The following is a 13,527-nucleotide window of genomic DNA, read 5'->3' as shown; positions in this document are numbered from 1 at the left end:
GAGATTGACATCTAAAAAAAACCTAACATCTCATTTTAACAAATAAAGGCACTATTTCCACATACAGTTTGGAATTATCAGCAATCATGAAACCAGACAAAAAATTAATATACATTAAGCACTTCATCTTCTGATGGCTTCCTCTGAGTCTCAGTTATCGCAGCCTTCTCCTCATTTCCTCTCTTTGTATCTTCCTGTATTGATCTCTGCCTTTTCATCTCTTGAAAAAAGGGGAAAGACATGTAAAATTATTATAAAGCTTGATATTTATGTATTGAAATGTGGACTCACGTTATCGGGTTTTCATATATTTATTGTTAAATATTATTAAATCATAAGATGTGAAAACAGGTTTTATATTTTCTCCTACCTGGTCTGCTCTCCACGTATTGACTGAAAGACTGGAGCTGAGTTTTTCTGACGGTAGAGTCCTTGCTGAACACAACGGGATTTCTAAACCGTTCTGCTGCTTTTTGTAATCGCTCAGCATGATGTTCCTCTGTTCCATTCTGCTAGGGAAAAAAAACACCCAGACACACAACAGTTTCTTTTGTTTACAAACGGGGGAAGGCAGGATAGGTACGTTTGGGTGAGGGGGACAGGACACAGAGCTTTGGCAAAGGGGAGTTTCACCACTCGGGCTACGGGTCATGCAGGATGAAAGTATCAGCTGCAGCAAAAAAACCCACAAACCACCGAGAAGAGCAATTAACTTTTCCTTTTCTTTGGTTTCATTTGTTTTCTTTAATGTGTGGTGGCAATAACTGGCTTTTTTGCTACTTGGGCACCCTCCTGCAGGACTCTCCACTTGCTCACCAGCCAGACCTATCAGTTGTGACCGGCATTTGCCAGCGATGGAGACTTTAAACGGAAAAAGATCATCGCTCCTTTGCAACTTTGATTTGCCAAGCGCTGCGTTTGCTGCTGCCAAGCAGCGGCGTCCCTACCCCTGAACACGATCCGTATCGGTTTAAAAGCGTGTTGCCTATAGCCTGTCTTCCTGCCCAGTAAAGAAATCTGTCGTTTTCTGTAGTCCCACAGACTTGTATGACAAGAAGAACTAGTTTCTAATTTTATGCCCATTGAGATAAACCACTAATGCTGGATGAAGGCTAAAAGGTAGGATTATAATACTACCCCACTGAACTGCATTTCATCAGCTATAACTTTCCAAAGCCAGATTTGTAAGTAAGCCCTTTACAGCTAAGGAAACTACAATTATCTTTTCCAGGGCTTCCTATGTTAATACTGGTAACAAATTCAAATGATTCTATCAACACGAAATATCCCAGAAGACTGAACCACCACAGTGTGTGGAAACTGCAGATACCGAGGTGCTGTGTACCAAACAAATATTTCATTTTATACCTAATCTTTTATTATTTTTATTAAGTGTTTTGAAAGTAAATAGGGAAAGGCTAAGATGCATGACTAATAGCTAAGCCTGCTGAATGCTGAAACTGGTTATCAAAAGCTACCAAGACTTTGCCCTTCCTCTGCATTGAGACAATTGGTAATGAGGGAGTTCTCCAATGGCCTATTCTCTAGCCTCAAGGAGGCCGGGGATACACAATCCCCAAGGGAAGGTAACAGTTTATCCTTTTCCACAAACACAGAATGCCTCATTTAGAAACGTGTAAACTGCATTTTATTAAAAAACAAATCCACCTCAATGCCAAGAGCTCCATGAGAACAGATGGACACCATATATCGCTTATAATGCCGCTTTCCAACTCTTCCTTAGAAAGACGCACACAGAGAGAAACTGTTAAGTTGCACCTTTTGTGGGAAGTACCTTAACACACAAAAAAACCCAGCTCCTTCACAGAAGCTTTTTATAAAGAAAAACACCACTTTGGTCAGGTTAGGTGATAGCAAATAACCCTACGAGGTGGCGTGGGCATTATTTGTCAAATTAAGCTTAAAAGAAGTATTGCTCATACTCCCTGGATGACTTTTTGGCTGCACTAATCGGGTGGTTATGATTCCAGTTAAATAAAAGGTGGTTTCCTGTTATTAGCACAATAACCATCTGACAGCCTAAACCAGAGTCTTTACCAAAATACACAAACACGACTAATTTTTTAGGCCTGGCAACATGCTAAAATATCAGTGTGATTAGCCAGTAAATCCCATTTTAAGAAACCTTTTTATGACTGGGGACTTCTGCCACTTTACAAATGTATTCCTCTAAGCCCACTAATTCAGTTAGCCTTTTCAATCCATTGTATTATTCTTGGGCCAGCTTCATTTTGCATTAAATCCACTGCAGAAAGCTAAATTGAACGCAAAAATCAGACTTGATCCAGGCTTCCCTTTGTTCAAAGATAGAGACCGAAAGTCCTCTGCTGCTGCCACACACTTTCATCACCAATTTATAGGAACCGACAGTGTAAGGGAAAAGCAATGAAAGTCATTGTTTTGGGACTTCAAAGCATCTCTGTATCTGGGGAAGGAAATCCTTTCAGTCAGCAGTGCTTACCCCACAGACTGCAGGTGGGTGAAAAGTTATACCCAACTGGAAGTGCCCCTGAGCCATAGGGATATTAATGACATGCAGGGAGTACTTTAAAAAACATATATATATAATAGTAAGGAAACAAGGGGTCTGATTAAGAAAACAAAACAGAGAATTGATTGGTGTGTGCTTTATGCTGAAGGGGTGAACGTTAAGAATAGGCAAAACGACCGCGTATACCACAGACGTCTGTTTCTCTCAGAAGCACTCGTCGTCAAGTACCCAAGTATATAATGTCTTTAAAGTGTACCATGGCTTAATTTTAATGGAGAAAAAACAGGGTCAGTCTTGAGAGGGAGGCAAATAACAGAGTCCAATCCTGCTCCCGTTAAAATCAGGGAGAGACTCGCTGCTGCTTGCACCAGCAGCAGGATGGAGTCTGTGTTGCTTTTCTGATTTAAGTGATAACCTGAGCAATCAGAATTGAGAGATGCTTCTTGTATCTGTTAGTGCTATGACAATGACAAGCATCAACATTCAAAAAAGTAAGTAAATAAATAAATAAAAGGAGGAAAATGTGTTGATTAACCAACAGGAAAAAACCCCAGTGCATTGCAAAGTATGCAACTGTACTGCCATGAAGATCTTCTGTGTTTCTCACTGTGAAGGATTTGGTAAGAAATCATTTTCCTCCTCACAAAGTACTAGCCCGAAATCGGAACACACAGGTACTGAGACAAAAGCGTTAATCAAAACTTACCTTAATGTCTTGCTCTGAGCTATCGGTTACAGCTTTCTGAGCAGCACTGGAGAGTGAATTTGCCACCTGTGGCTGAGCTTCTAGGAGCTTCTTCAGCTTCAAATCCACCAACTTACTGTTTTGTTCTGCTAAATATGCAAATACCACATACAACAGAGTGAGATGCATTTAAATGCAGAGTCGCTACAACAATGTGCAATTTAAAAGGTAGATTTCACTTTGCTATCATTTCGAACTAAAAAAGTAAAAGCTAGAGGGAAAATTTTTGGTGGCTTTTTTTTGCAATTCAGATTGGTGTAGATTTGTGCCAGGGACTTAGACAATGTCTAAGTTGTCTCAAAAAATATACGTAGCAGCCAAACAAGTAAATGTGTTTGAAGACACTTGATGAATAAACATGGAAAGTAGAAAATGTTTGCTTTTAAGTTATTCCCAACCTGTACACATATATGCTTTGGTATAAAAACACACTTAAAGAGCCATTTATTTTAAGATGACATTTAACAATTTATCACATGTTCTAAGTACCAATAACCCCTCATGTTTATGAGTTACTAATTCGTCCTAAGGCTCCTTGGCAAAGCTTCTCAATGTAAAAATTTCAGTATCAAAAGAGACAGCTTTCTAGTAATAGTTCACTATGATTTATAGATTATGTTGAAGTTGAGGGAGCTGTAAAATGCTTCATAACTGTGTCGTAGGGACAGATTCAGTCTGCTGAAGCCCCCAAATGTTTTTCATCAGTTTTAGCAACTTGGATCAGAGCCCAAAGAAACAATAGTTGAGAATTTTACCTCCCAATAATGCTCATTCTGTATGTAATCGTTGACTATATGAATTTGTAATACACCTATACACAGTTACCTACACACACACACATAACAACGAGAAAGGTGTTAAAAGCAAACTGCAGCACAGATCTGTGGAGCTAACTCTGGGTAGGAAAGCAGAATAATGCCAGCACAGAAGCCCTCAGACATATATTCTACGTGCAACACCATGTGAGAAATCGCCCCTGAATTGAAGCAAATGCAGCATCACCTGTGTGTATCATGCACGTACATCTGGGCCTTGGGTCAAATGTAGAGAAAACAGCAGTTGGTATGTTTCTTTCTATAGACACAGTCTGAGTTATTCACTGCAGGCTGGTGACTTGGAGTGGGAAATGAAGCCACGACTGTTTTGCTGCACAGCTCCTTGCAAAGTTCGGAGTGCTTTGATTCATCTTTGTCAAAATGTTTTTGGCGTGTTGGCAATCAACTGATGCCTACCTTCAGCAGCAATAGGCTGGGTTGGGTTATGACGAAGGACAGTTTCCCTTTCCTCTGGCACACCCTGCCAGGGTGCCCTTAATTGAGGCTCACATGTAAGTACATGCACATTCTCGTGGGTTTATGCATAAACATCATGTAATAACTATGATATAAGAGGTTCACATTTTATCAGATACATTCACAGCAGCATAGGGTAGCAGTACTGACAAACACAGATAGATGCAATATTTAAAACCAACAATAGACACTAAAAACAATTAGAAAAAGGTTTCTCTTCTTGAGAGAGATGGGAGAGACTAAAATTCAGCAGAGGAGAAATTACTTAAGATGGTCATAATGATCTCAAATGTGAAATGTCCCTTACAGATATGTGTTTAGGGGCTCCCAAGAGGTTCAGCCTTCATTAGAACTTGGTATGAATTGGCAGAATCCCCAAATCTGTGTACATTGATTTCTATCACAGCATTAGACTGCTTTCAGTATTACTGCCCATCCTCTTTCACTTCCTCGTTTGTACCTCTGGCTAATGTGCAGACCAAACTGCAAAATGATGTCCCAGGCTTTCTCCAAGAATGTTTTCCCATGGTGTAGATGAAGCATTGGGAAGTGGGTTTGTATCCCTGAGAAGGTATCTTTCAAGGTAAAAGGCCCACAGAAATAAAAGCTCGAAAGTCACTGGGGCTATGTGACAGGAATATTCATTCACTGATTTTTCATTTGTCCTAAAAGGAACCAGTATTTATTAAACAATTACTTGATAGGATTCTGCTTTAAATCAGCTTAATTAAAACACTGGAAACAATAAATATATTTTCTTATGTGTTTGGAAATCCTCAAATTAAAAAAAATAAAAGGACATGACTCAAATCTTTCACATTGAAAGTGCTGCATCCACATCATTGTTGGTTTAATTTACAAAGAGCAAACACTAAATGAAATGTTTTGATTTAATCCATTATGGGCTATACACTTGGGACCAGCTGGAACGGGGCAGAACCAAGTCAAGAGGATGCTGCAAGAAGTTCCCTCTTGTGCTGCTTTTCCCCTGATACTGTCCTGTGCTTGCCACGCTTCTCTGGGCTTGACCTAACTTGTAGTGAGCAGAAACGCCCCAGCAGAGAAGCACACACCAGACTACAAAGAGGCCCTCGGCACTCCCCAGGGTGGCTGGTAACAGGCAGACTTGTATAGAGAACAAACTCCTTCAGCAACTCTCTGCGAGCAGAGGAGCCCCTTACTGATGGGCAATTACCTCGCCATCTTTGAAGACTGAGCTCCTTTGAATGCCTTGTAAGACTCTGTCATATTTATCATCAAATTTATCACCTGAACTCTAGTTTTGCTTGAGTATATTTGAAGGGGAAATACCACTACTATTACTTATTACTTGACCAGCATGACACATGATTATAGGGGTGCTTCTTCAAGCATATGAATGCTTTTAAAACGTGTTATCAAATCTCCCCCCCCCCATTATTTAATAGGACTAATTCAATTCAAATTTATACCTTTGTGCCCCCACGGGAGCAACAAGGTAAATAAAGACAAGACCTGGTCTTTATGAAGGAACCAGACAGTTACCAAGTCTACATGGACATAGAGAGATATATTCTCTCTTCTTCACTGAGCAGATGGCTCAGGATGTCAGTGCAGAGAGTGGCAGCCCTAGTCACCACTACCACTGCTCGTTTCTCTGGCTTGCCCACCTGGCTTTGCTCGGACAATCCAGGCAGGGTGATTTTAAGTGTCTCTGCTTCAGAAATCTAGCCTGGGGTCTCCTTCTCCAGGAGACATTTAAATCTGCCATTGTTGGAAGTGATGATTTTGTTGCTGATTTTAAATTTCAACTAAACATGAATGTAAAATACTCAAAAACAATAAGAATTAGGGTTTAAAAGACCTGAAAAAGCACAAAGGAATAAAGCTATGACAAAGAGAAGCAGCACATCAGTACTTGTATGACGACGGAGCGTTAGTCATGCAAAATACACAAAATAGCCATTATTTAAATTACCCGTTGAATCAAGGTCATTTTCTAGGTTAGTAAGCTCATCTCCACCTCCAGTAACAGAGCATTCAGGAACCTCCTCGTTAGTATCTATCTCAATATTATCATCATCCTCATCCTCATCTGTAGGAACATACAGCATTAAGGTTAGTACTTTATTACATGCACCACATCACTAAAAAAAATGAAAATGAATGCTTTTTCGAACAAGCTGAGTTATGATAAAAATGCAAATCATGAAGTAAGTCTGGAAGGAGATTTTCCTCTGTCCACTCAGAGAATTATCTTAAAATTATCTTAAAGCTGATGCATTTCGATGTACACACAGTGGGCTCTGCTGGAAACTCCAGCTACAATAAAGGTAGAGTCTGACTTCAGCAGTGGCTGCTCTCTGAGCTGAATCTCTAGTGAACTCTTAGAACCCCATGTGCTTTTCCTCATAACTTGAGTCAAAATAACTTCCCCTAGGTTCTCAGTTCTCTAGAAGGCAGATTTAGTTGCCAAAGCTGGCATACAGAAGGTCTGGGTGGGTCTGGACAGCTGAAGGACCTGAGAACTGCAGTCTCCTGAGAAAGGCAGCAGCTCTGGCTACTGAGTTCCCAGCTTTGTGAGACCTGCTACTGCTTCCTTTGCACAGTATATCAGAGACCACTGATCAGTGTATCGTGCTTAGGTGTGTGTCAGCATCTCCTACCACTTCTGATACAAGGAAAAAAGCTACCACCTGGGAATCGTGCTTAGCAAGCGCTGACCTCAGGTGTAGCAAGAGCACACTCACAGATTGCTGCCTTCCTGCACCACTTGGAATCAGCATTGTTTGTAAGCTACATACATTTTACATAAAATGATAATTGTAATTATACTTTATATTTTTATGGGATCTTTCTACCAAGTTTCTCAGAGCAGCTTATGAATATCACTTGTAAATGAGGCCCATAACGTTTTATGAAGTAGGCGATTATTATAATTGCAATTATGATGATGATGTAGGTAAATTACGGCACAGAAACGAGTAAGTAACCTGAGGAAGATCAAATAGCAAGTGCAGAATTGTGAAGCAGATCCCAGAAAAAAATCCTGACTCACATTTTCAATACAAATATATAATGAAATTAAAGTCCATAAAAGCTAGATTAGTACTTTCAAAGCATGTATTTGCATTGTATTTACTCACTTTCAAGTCTCCTATCAAATGCTATCTACGCTTGTTCAGACTTATGCAAACATTTTATTCCTATGTATGTGTGCATGTGGGTAAAGATGACAAAAAAGAGAAGCCTGGAGTGTATCTGGAGAAAGAAGACACACAGAATAACTGAAGGAACTTCACTAAAGGAACTTCACAATAGAAAAAAACGCTGATTATATAATTACAGGACATTTGTACAAACACCATATAAACAAAAAGGAACCTAAATATAGTACCAAGATGCCATAATCCTGAATACCAGAAGTTTGGGGAAGTTTAGACCAGGATTGGTGCTGATCACACATCGTATATCTTTGAAATACACTAAACCTTATCTCCCCAGACCTCAAGTTTGCACTTCTGGCCCACACTGCTGACACATAGGTCACATTAGTTGCTGCTTTTCTTTACCTCTTAATCACCAGGGTCTCTATAATTCCCATTTCAGGAGCCTGTTGACTTTATTTATATGTCTGATAACCAGCTTTTCTAACCAGCTGCTCCCTCAACTACTCTGTAATTAATGCTTTTCACAGATCTCTGCTTATTCAGGGTAAGGATCTTGCTGCCACAGACAAGAGCAAAGAAGTTTCTATTCCAGTGTCTTATTCAACACCTGTTGTGTGGATGATGAAGCAGCAGTTTGTGAAGTAGGACGCTGCCATTTCAGTTGACCACCGTGACTTCCTTAAGCTCTTCTCCAGAGCTTTCCAGGCTCTTTCTCCAGTTAGTTTTCTTTCAAACTGTCCCAGCTTGAGTCAGATGGATGGAGAACATCTCTCACCGGCCAAACCAGAATCTGTGACCGGATCTGGGACCTGACAGATGGTGCTTCAGGCGTGCAACAGGGTGGGCAGAAACACTCGGGACTCTCTGTTCCAAAGTTTTGTGTTTTCTTCAAAGCATCTCTAATTTTTCTAATGAGGAGCTAGAACTCACATGATTTTAAACTCTCCACAATGGTGTCAGAGAAATTCAGAGGCACTCAGCCATGGGACTCTCAAATGCATTCTGGAGCTTGCAGTGGGTGGCACACTAGAAGCACAACCAGTCCAACAGCAACAAAGGGCCATGGACATTTAAATGGAAGAGGTGGAAAAGAAAGAAAGAGGGATATTGCCATGGCAGAGGGAAACCAAATCCACCTTGAGCCTTGAGGCAGGCAATGACTTTCCAAAGCACCCAAATAAGTCAGCTCACAAGGTCAGCTCAGAACTACCAGTCATCCAGCAGGATGCTGGATGTGTCAAAACAATCTAAACAAGATGACAGGGTTTAAGACTGCTGGATACTAAAGGAATGCTTATATTAGATGATTTGATTTTCTTTAATTTAATATAGAGAGATGAGATCAGAGGCACCGTCTTTGACACCACGATTTTAGGTAACAAAAGAGATGAGAATGTCCAAGACACCAGTTTCTAGTGTCAGATAATGACCTGACCTAGTATTTAATTTTAAGTTGGCAGGCTTTAACTGAATATGATTATCAAGACATTTTGACTTTATTTAAAAGAAATAAAAATCAATTAAAAGCATTCATTGGAAGTAATCTCAGAAATTTTCAAATATCTTTCAAAATCTACAGATTCTGTGTTTTAAACTATTCTAGGTGGGCTTTTTTTTCCCAGTCCAATGTTCTTCCAGTGCATTAAAAGGGGAAATGTGTTCAGGGAGCGTGTTACAACAAGATTTTGCAATTATAAATGATAAAAGGAACAACATGACGGAGAGATAACATATCTTTTACGAAAAGAACAAATTACTAGTGTGAAAAACCTAAAGCACTTGGTCTAGAACCAGGGCACGTATTTAGAAGAGCACCAAAGAACTGTTTCCTTAAAAAGCATGTAAATGTGGATCCTAGAAAGACAGCAAAGCTTCGCTATGTCAGGAAGAAATGAACAAAACTTAAGATAAAGTACCAAGTCAACAACTAAAGAGGACTAACCATTATCTACATGGTCTAAACTGCAGTCTAGACTAAAGAGAGTGAAACAAGTATATTTTGGAGCCAAATGGAAATGCCAGAATATTGTTGGAAAAAAAAGACCCAGAGGCATTTTGTAGCTCCAATGTCATACTACTCAGATTAAGCTCAGGCTTAATTTGTGGTCAAATTGACATTCTCTTGACTTGGTTTAAGCTTGTCCACATATGAAGAAGGTTCAGTAGGCTGCATAAACTTCCAGATGAAATTAAAAAGGAACAATTTTCACAGGGAACTAAAGCACTGATGGGGGTTGGATCACATTAGTGGGAGAAGCTTGTGCAAGCTGCCACTGGAGCTGCATGAACAGTACTTGCTCTTTAGGGAAGATGCCTCCAGCCTCCAGGTTTGTCTCTGGAAAATCATTCAAAGCTGTGGATATTCAGAGATTTAATTTATTTACTTTCAGGTACAGAGTTCACTTAAAGGCTACAGGATGTGTCAGGAGCATCTGAACAGTAATAAAGGAAGCAATGGTGGGGAATGGCAGAAATGCAGTGAAAATACCGCTTCAGTGCACAAGAAGTCAGATGTCAGGGCAAGAAAGTACCACAGTAACTGCCAACAGATACAAATACTGCCTGTTAAAAATATTAAATCAAGGATTTAACACTTTTATGAGCTAGAGACTAAGCATGATGAGTAAGCCTGAGCTACCAAGTACATTTCCTCCAGATGATCATCTCAGACATAAAATCTGTAAAGTAACCTGAAAACTTTAAGCATACAAGTGCAATGCAATGCCAGCTGAGTAAGTACTCAGTAAGTACTTACTCAGTAAGTACTCTCCTGAGTAAGTAAACTGCAGTACATCTTTTGAGCTTTTTATACTGATTCCAAAATTGTTGAAAGCTTTTTTGTCTTACATTTGGACGCTGCTTCTCCTGTGGTTTTCCCCTCTCTGCCCCTCTAATGTCACTTTTTTGTGCTGTTCCTGTGTTTATTCTCTGCTTTCCTCCCAATTTTGCCTACTTGGCACTTTTTTCACCAAAGCCACTTTACAATATGCTTGCCTTACCCCTGTCTCCTCCACTGTTCCCTCCCTCTGCTGCCTACTCACCACCTTGAGATCTGAGCCACATCCTCACAAAGACACCATCTCCAATGAAGGATGGAGACGTGCCAGAGAGTAAAGAAAACACGCTACCCAAATCCCAGAAGAGTTGATGGGTGTCCCACTGCATGGGGACAATATCTAGATAAGATGTCAATTCCTTTGTCCTGTCACTGCTGGGAAAAGGGAGGATATTTGGATTCCTGTCTTGATACTGTCCCTGGACCCATCTCAAGGCATCCGCTTATCAGCCTGAAGCTAGTAGGACATCTAATAAATTTGAAGCTGCCATCCCAAACCCTCTGGCAGTTGGCAAGGAGAAGCATTTTCTGTCTCACATGCCAAATAACCTATGAAAAAGGCTGGATTTCGTAGGAAAGGATGCTGCTTATCCAGGAAAGTTTCAACTTGCCATGGGCATTTGAGTTTTTCAGGCCGTGATTAAATAAAAGCCTTTTAATAGAGAATGTAGCACCAGTGCCAAAGCATGAATCTCTTACCGAGCATTTACAAACACTGAAAGATCACATTTTCACCTACACTACGGAGAAAGAAGATAGTCTTTAAAAACTCCAAAATCCCCACACTGAAATGTTTGGAGGGTTTTTTTTTCTGGAATAACTGAACTGTGAGAGAAGAAAATGATGTAGCACGTTCCCTTTTTTGTGAACTGAAACATAGCAATCAATTCTGAAGAAGAAACTAACGAAGCATAATGGACAAGAGAGCTTGGAAGATATAAGATACTACTATGAGCTTGTCTTGGTTATTGTACAGGGAATACAGGACTATATACTGAAAAACCCACTACATGTGGATGCAGTCAGGGGCAACATTCAGAATCCAGTTGTAATAAGGAGATTGTCTGTTAAATCCTAATTTTTGATGGCAATGAACTAATGAAAAACACTAAACCCCGAAATAATAACTTTTTCGGTTTATAAAGCATTGGTGCCACTTCACAGAACTACTCTATTTTAGAAGAATTAATTTAGTGGGTGGAGATTTAGTGTGGCACCTGACATTATCAGAATTATGTGGAAGATGTGCAATAAGGAAAGCTTTTTGAAAATGACTAAGGAGAAGCAAATGCTATAAAATGAACATTGATGTGAAGAGAAAAAAGAGGAATAAAAAGAGACAGGAAATGAAAACTGGAAGTCCATGAGAAGTTCAAATAGCTTGGCCAAACTACTGTATGAACAAAGGAAAATCAAGGTAGGAAATACAAACCAGGGAGGTAACTCAAAGCCCAGGCAAAAGTAGAATGTAGTGACATTGTTACACTCGATTAAACCCAACAGCTATAGTGATGAGAACTTGAGACTGTGTCGTCCTTTAATAACACTGAAACTCTCTGAGTACATATTCAATCTATATATTTTTTTACAAAAGCGGCTTTTTAATATGTATGCAGAGTATACAGCTACATCTGAGACCATTTATAAACTGAATAAAAGTCAGGAAGAGCAATGGCAAACTTCAGAGGAAGATTATGAACAGGGAAAAAAGGCACATCCCAGAAAGCAGCATACTGGGATATTTAGCAAGACTACGAGTGAGTCACTGCAACAAAACAGGGTAACTACTACCCAGCTGAGCACTCAGGATATACACAGAAAGCGTACCTTAGTTGGAGGGGAGAGATGGCAGGAACAGCCATATACAGGCACAATAAAAGAATGAGGAGGAAGTAATTCAATAACATAAATTGTGAAGGGGGATGAGAAGCACCACAGTCTACTTAATATACAAGTACTGTGCCATTTTGCTCAGCCTGTCTTACTGCCTTCCCATCAAAGATGCAGTTTTCCTATTTAGCAAGGAAGAGAGTTATGTTGGCAAGCTTGGTTTACTGGGTAAAGAGAGGGAAACCGAAGATCAGACCCAAAGCGAGACATACAACTAATTGCCTTTCTCTTTGGTGTTAAATGGATCGGAAGTGTCAGGTTTAGGATGCAGTAAGACTGTACACACATGTACATGTGCACATAAAATACATGTAAGAGAAGAAAAAAACCATTGTTGTTGAATCTAGAGGCATTGTGAATGTAAAACTGGATTTTCCTGACACATTGGCTTACAATTACATGTTAGCATGAGAAACACAATTTCCCCTTTGAATGTGTAGAAGACACTAAAATAGCAAGAAGCCTGTACTGATCTGTGTGCTCAGCACCCATTTGAGTTTGAGTGACACTACATTACTCCAGCTTGTAACACTGGCAGGTATATGAATTTTAATGACATTTCAAAGTCAGTTTAATAACATTATAGCAATATTACAACTCAAAACGTGTAAAGGCAAGTGGTATGTCAAAAGACTGCCATTTAAAATCGAAAGGTTGTTGCCCCCACCTTCCATGGGTCACCTTTAAAATTCTCTTCCTCAGTAGTCTTTTGAACACATTTAATATAAAACAAACTTTAAGTATTTCTAATGTTGTTCTTGCCCAGGACTATGTCCATGTTCCTACATGCAAATATATATTGAAGAGATTTTAACCGCCAACCATAACACTCCTAAAACCTGTGGGTAATGACGAACCTGTAAATAATGGGCCAATATGAGCTACTTGTTCACGTAACATCTTTTTCTTTCAATCACATACATGCTTTTCTTTTAATTATTGGAAATTAAGTGACACACAAAATTCATTTAGGAAACATATCTATAGCCAGGTCTTTTGATATGTGCACCTCATGAACAACAACGTTTTGAAGTGTGAATAAAAGCGATACCCAAAAAGGTCTCTGGTTTCTAGGTTGCCATAGGAATAAGATACAAGGTTCC

General features: G+C 39.6%; 1 protein-coding gene across 7 annotated transcripts in view; it reads right to left on the bottom strand.

The window, feature by feature from the left end:
- The window catches only part of EHBP1 (EH domain binding protein 1), a 218,274-nt gene that overhangs the window by 39,655 nt on the left and 165,092 nt on the right, over positions 1 to 13,527 (bottom strand). Inside the window, exons 16-19 of one of the 7 annotated variants that reach the window (XM_061989162.1) lie at positions 6,507 to 6,623; positions 3,219 to 3,346; positions 371 to 512; positions 114 to 220 (exon numbers count right to left, since the gene is read on the bottom strand). In XM_061989162.1, the coding sequence (XP_061845146.1) occupies positions 114 to 220; positions 371 to 512; positions 3,219 to 3,346; positions 6,507 to 6,623 (494 nt within the window). The remainder of the gene's footprint in view (positions 1 to 113; positions 221 to 370; positions 513 to 3,218; positions 3,347 to 6,506; positions 6,624 to 13,527) is intronic. The other 6 variants (XM_061989164.1, XM_061989165.1, XM_061989166.1 and 3 more) reach the window with 6 other exon arrangements.

The sequence above is a fragment of the Colius striatus genome, chromosome 2, assembly GCF_028858725.1.
Source record: "Colius striatus isolate bColStr4 chromosome 2, bColStr4.1.hap1, whole genome shotgun sequence".
NCBI classification, from domain to species: Eukaryota; Metazoa; Chordata; class Aves; order Coliiformes; family Coliidae; genus Colius; species Colius striatus.
Note: the sequence above shows the minus strand (reverse complement) of the source record. Positions and strands in the feature narration are given on the sequence as shown.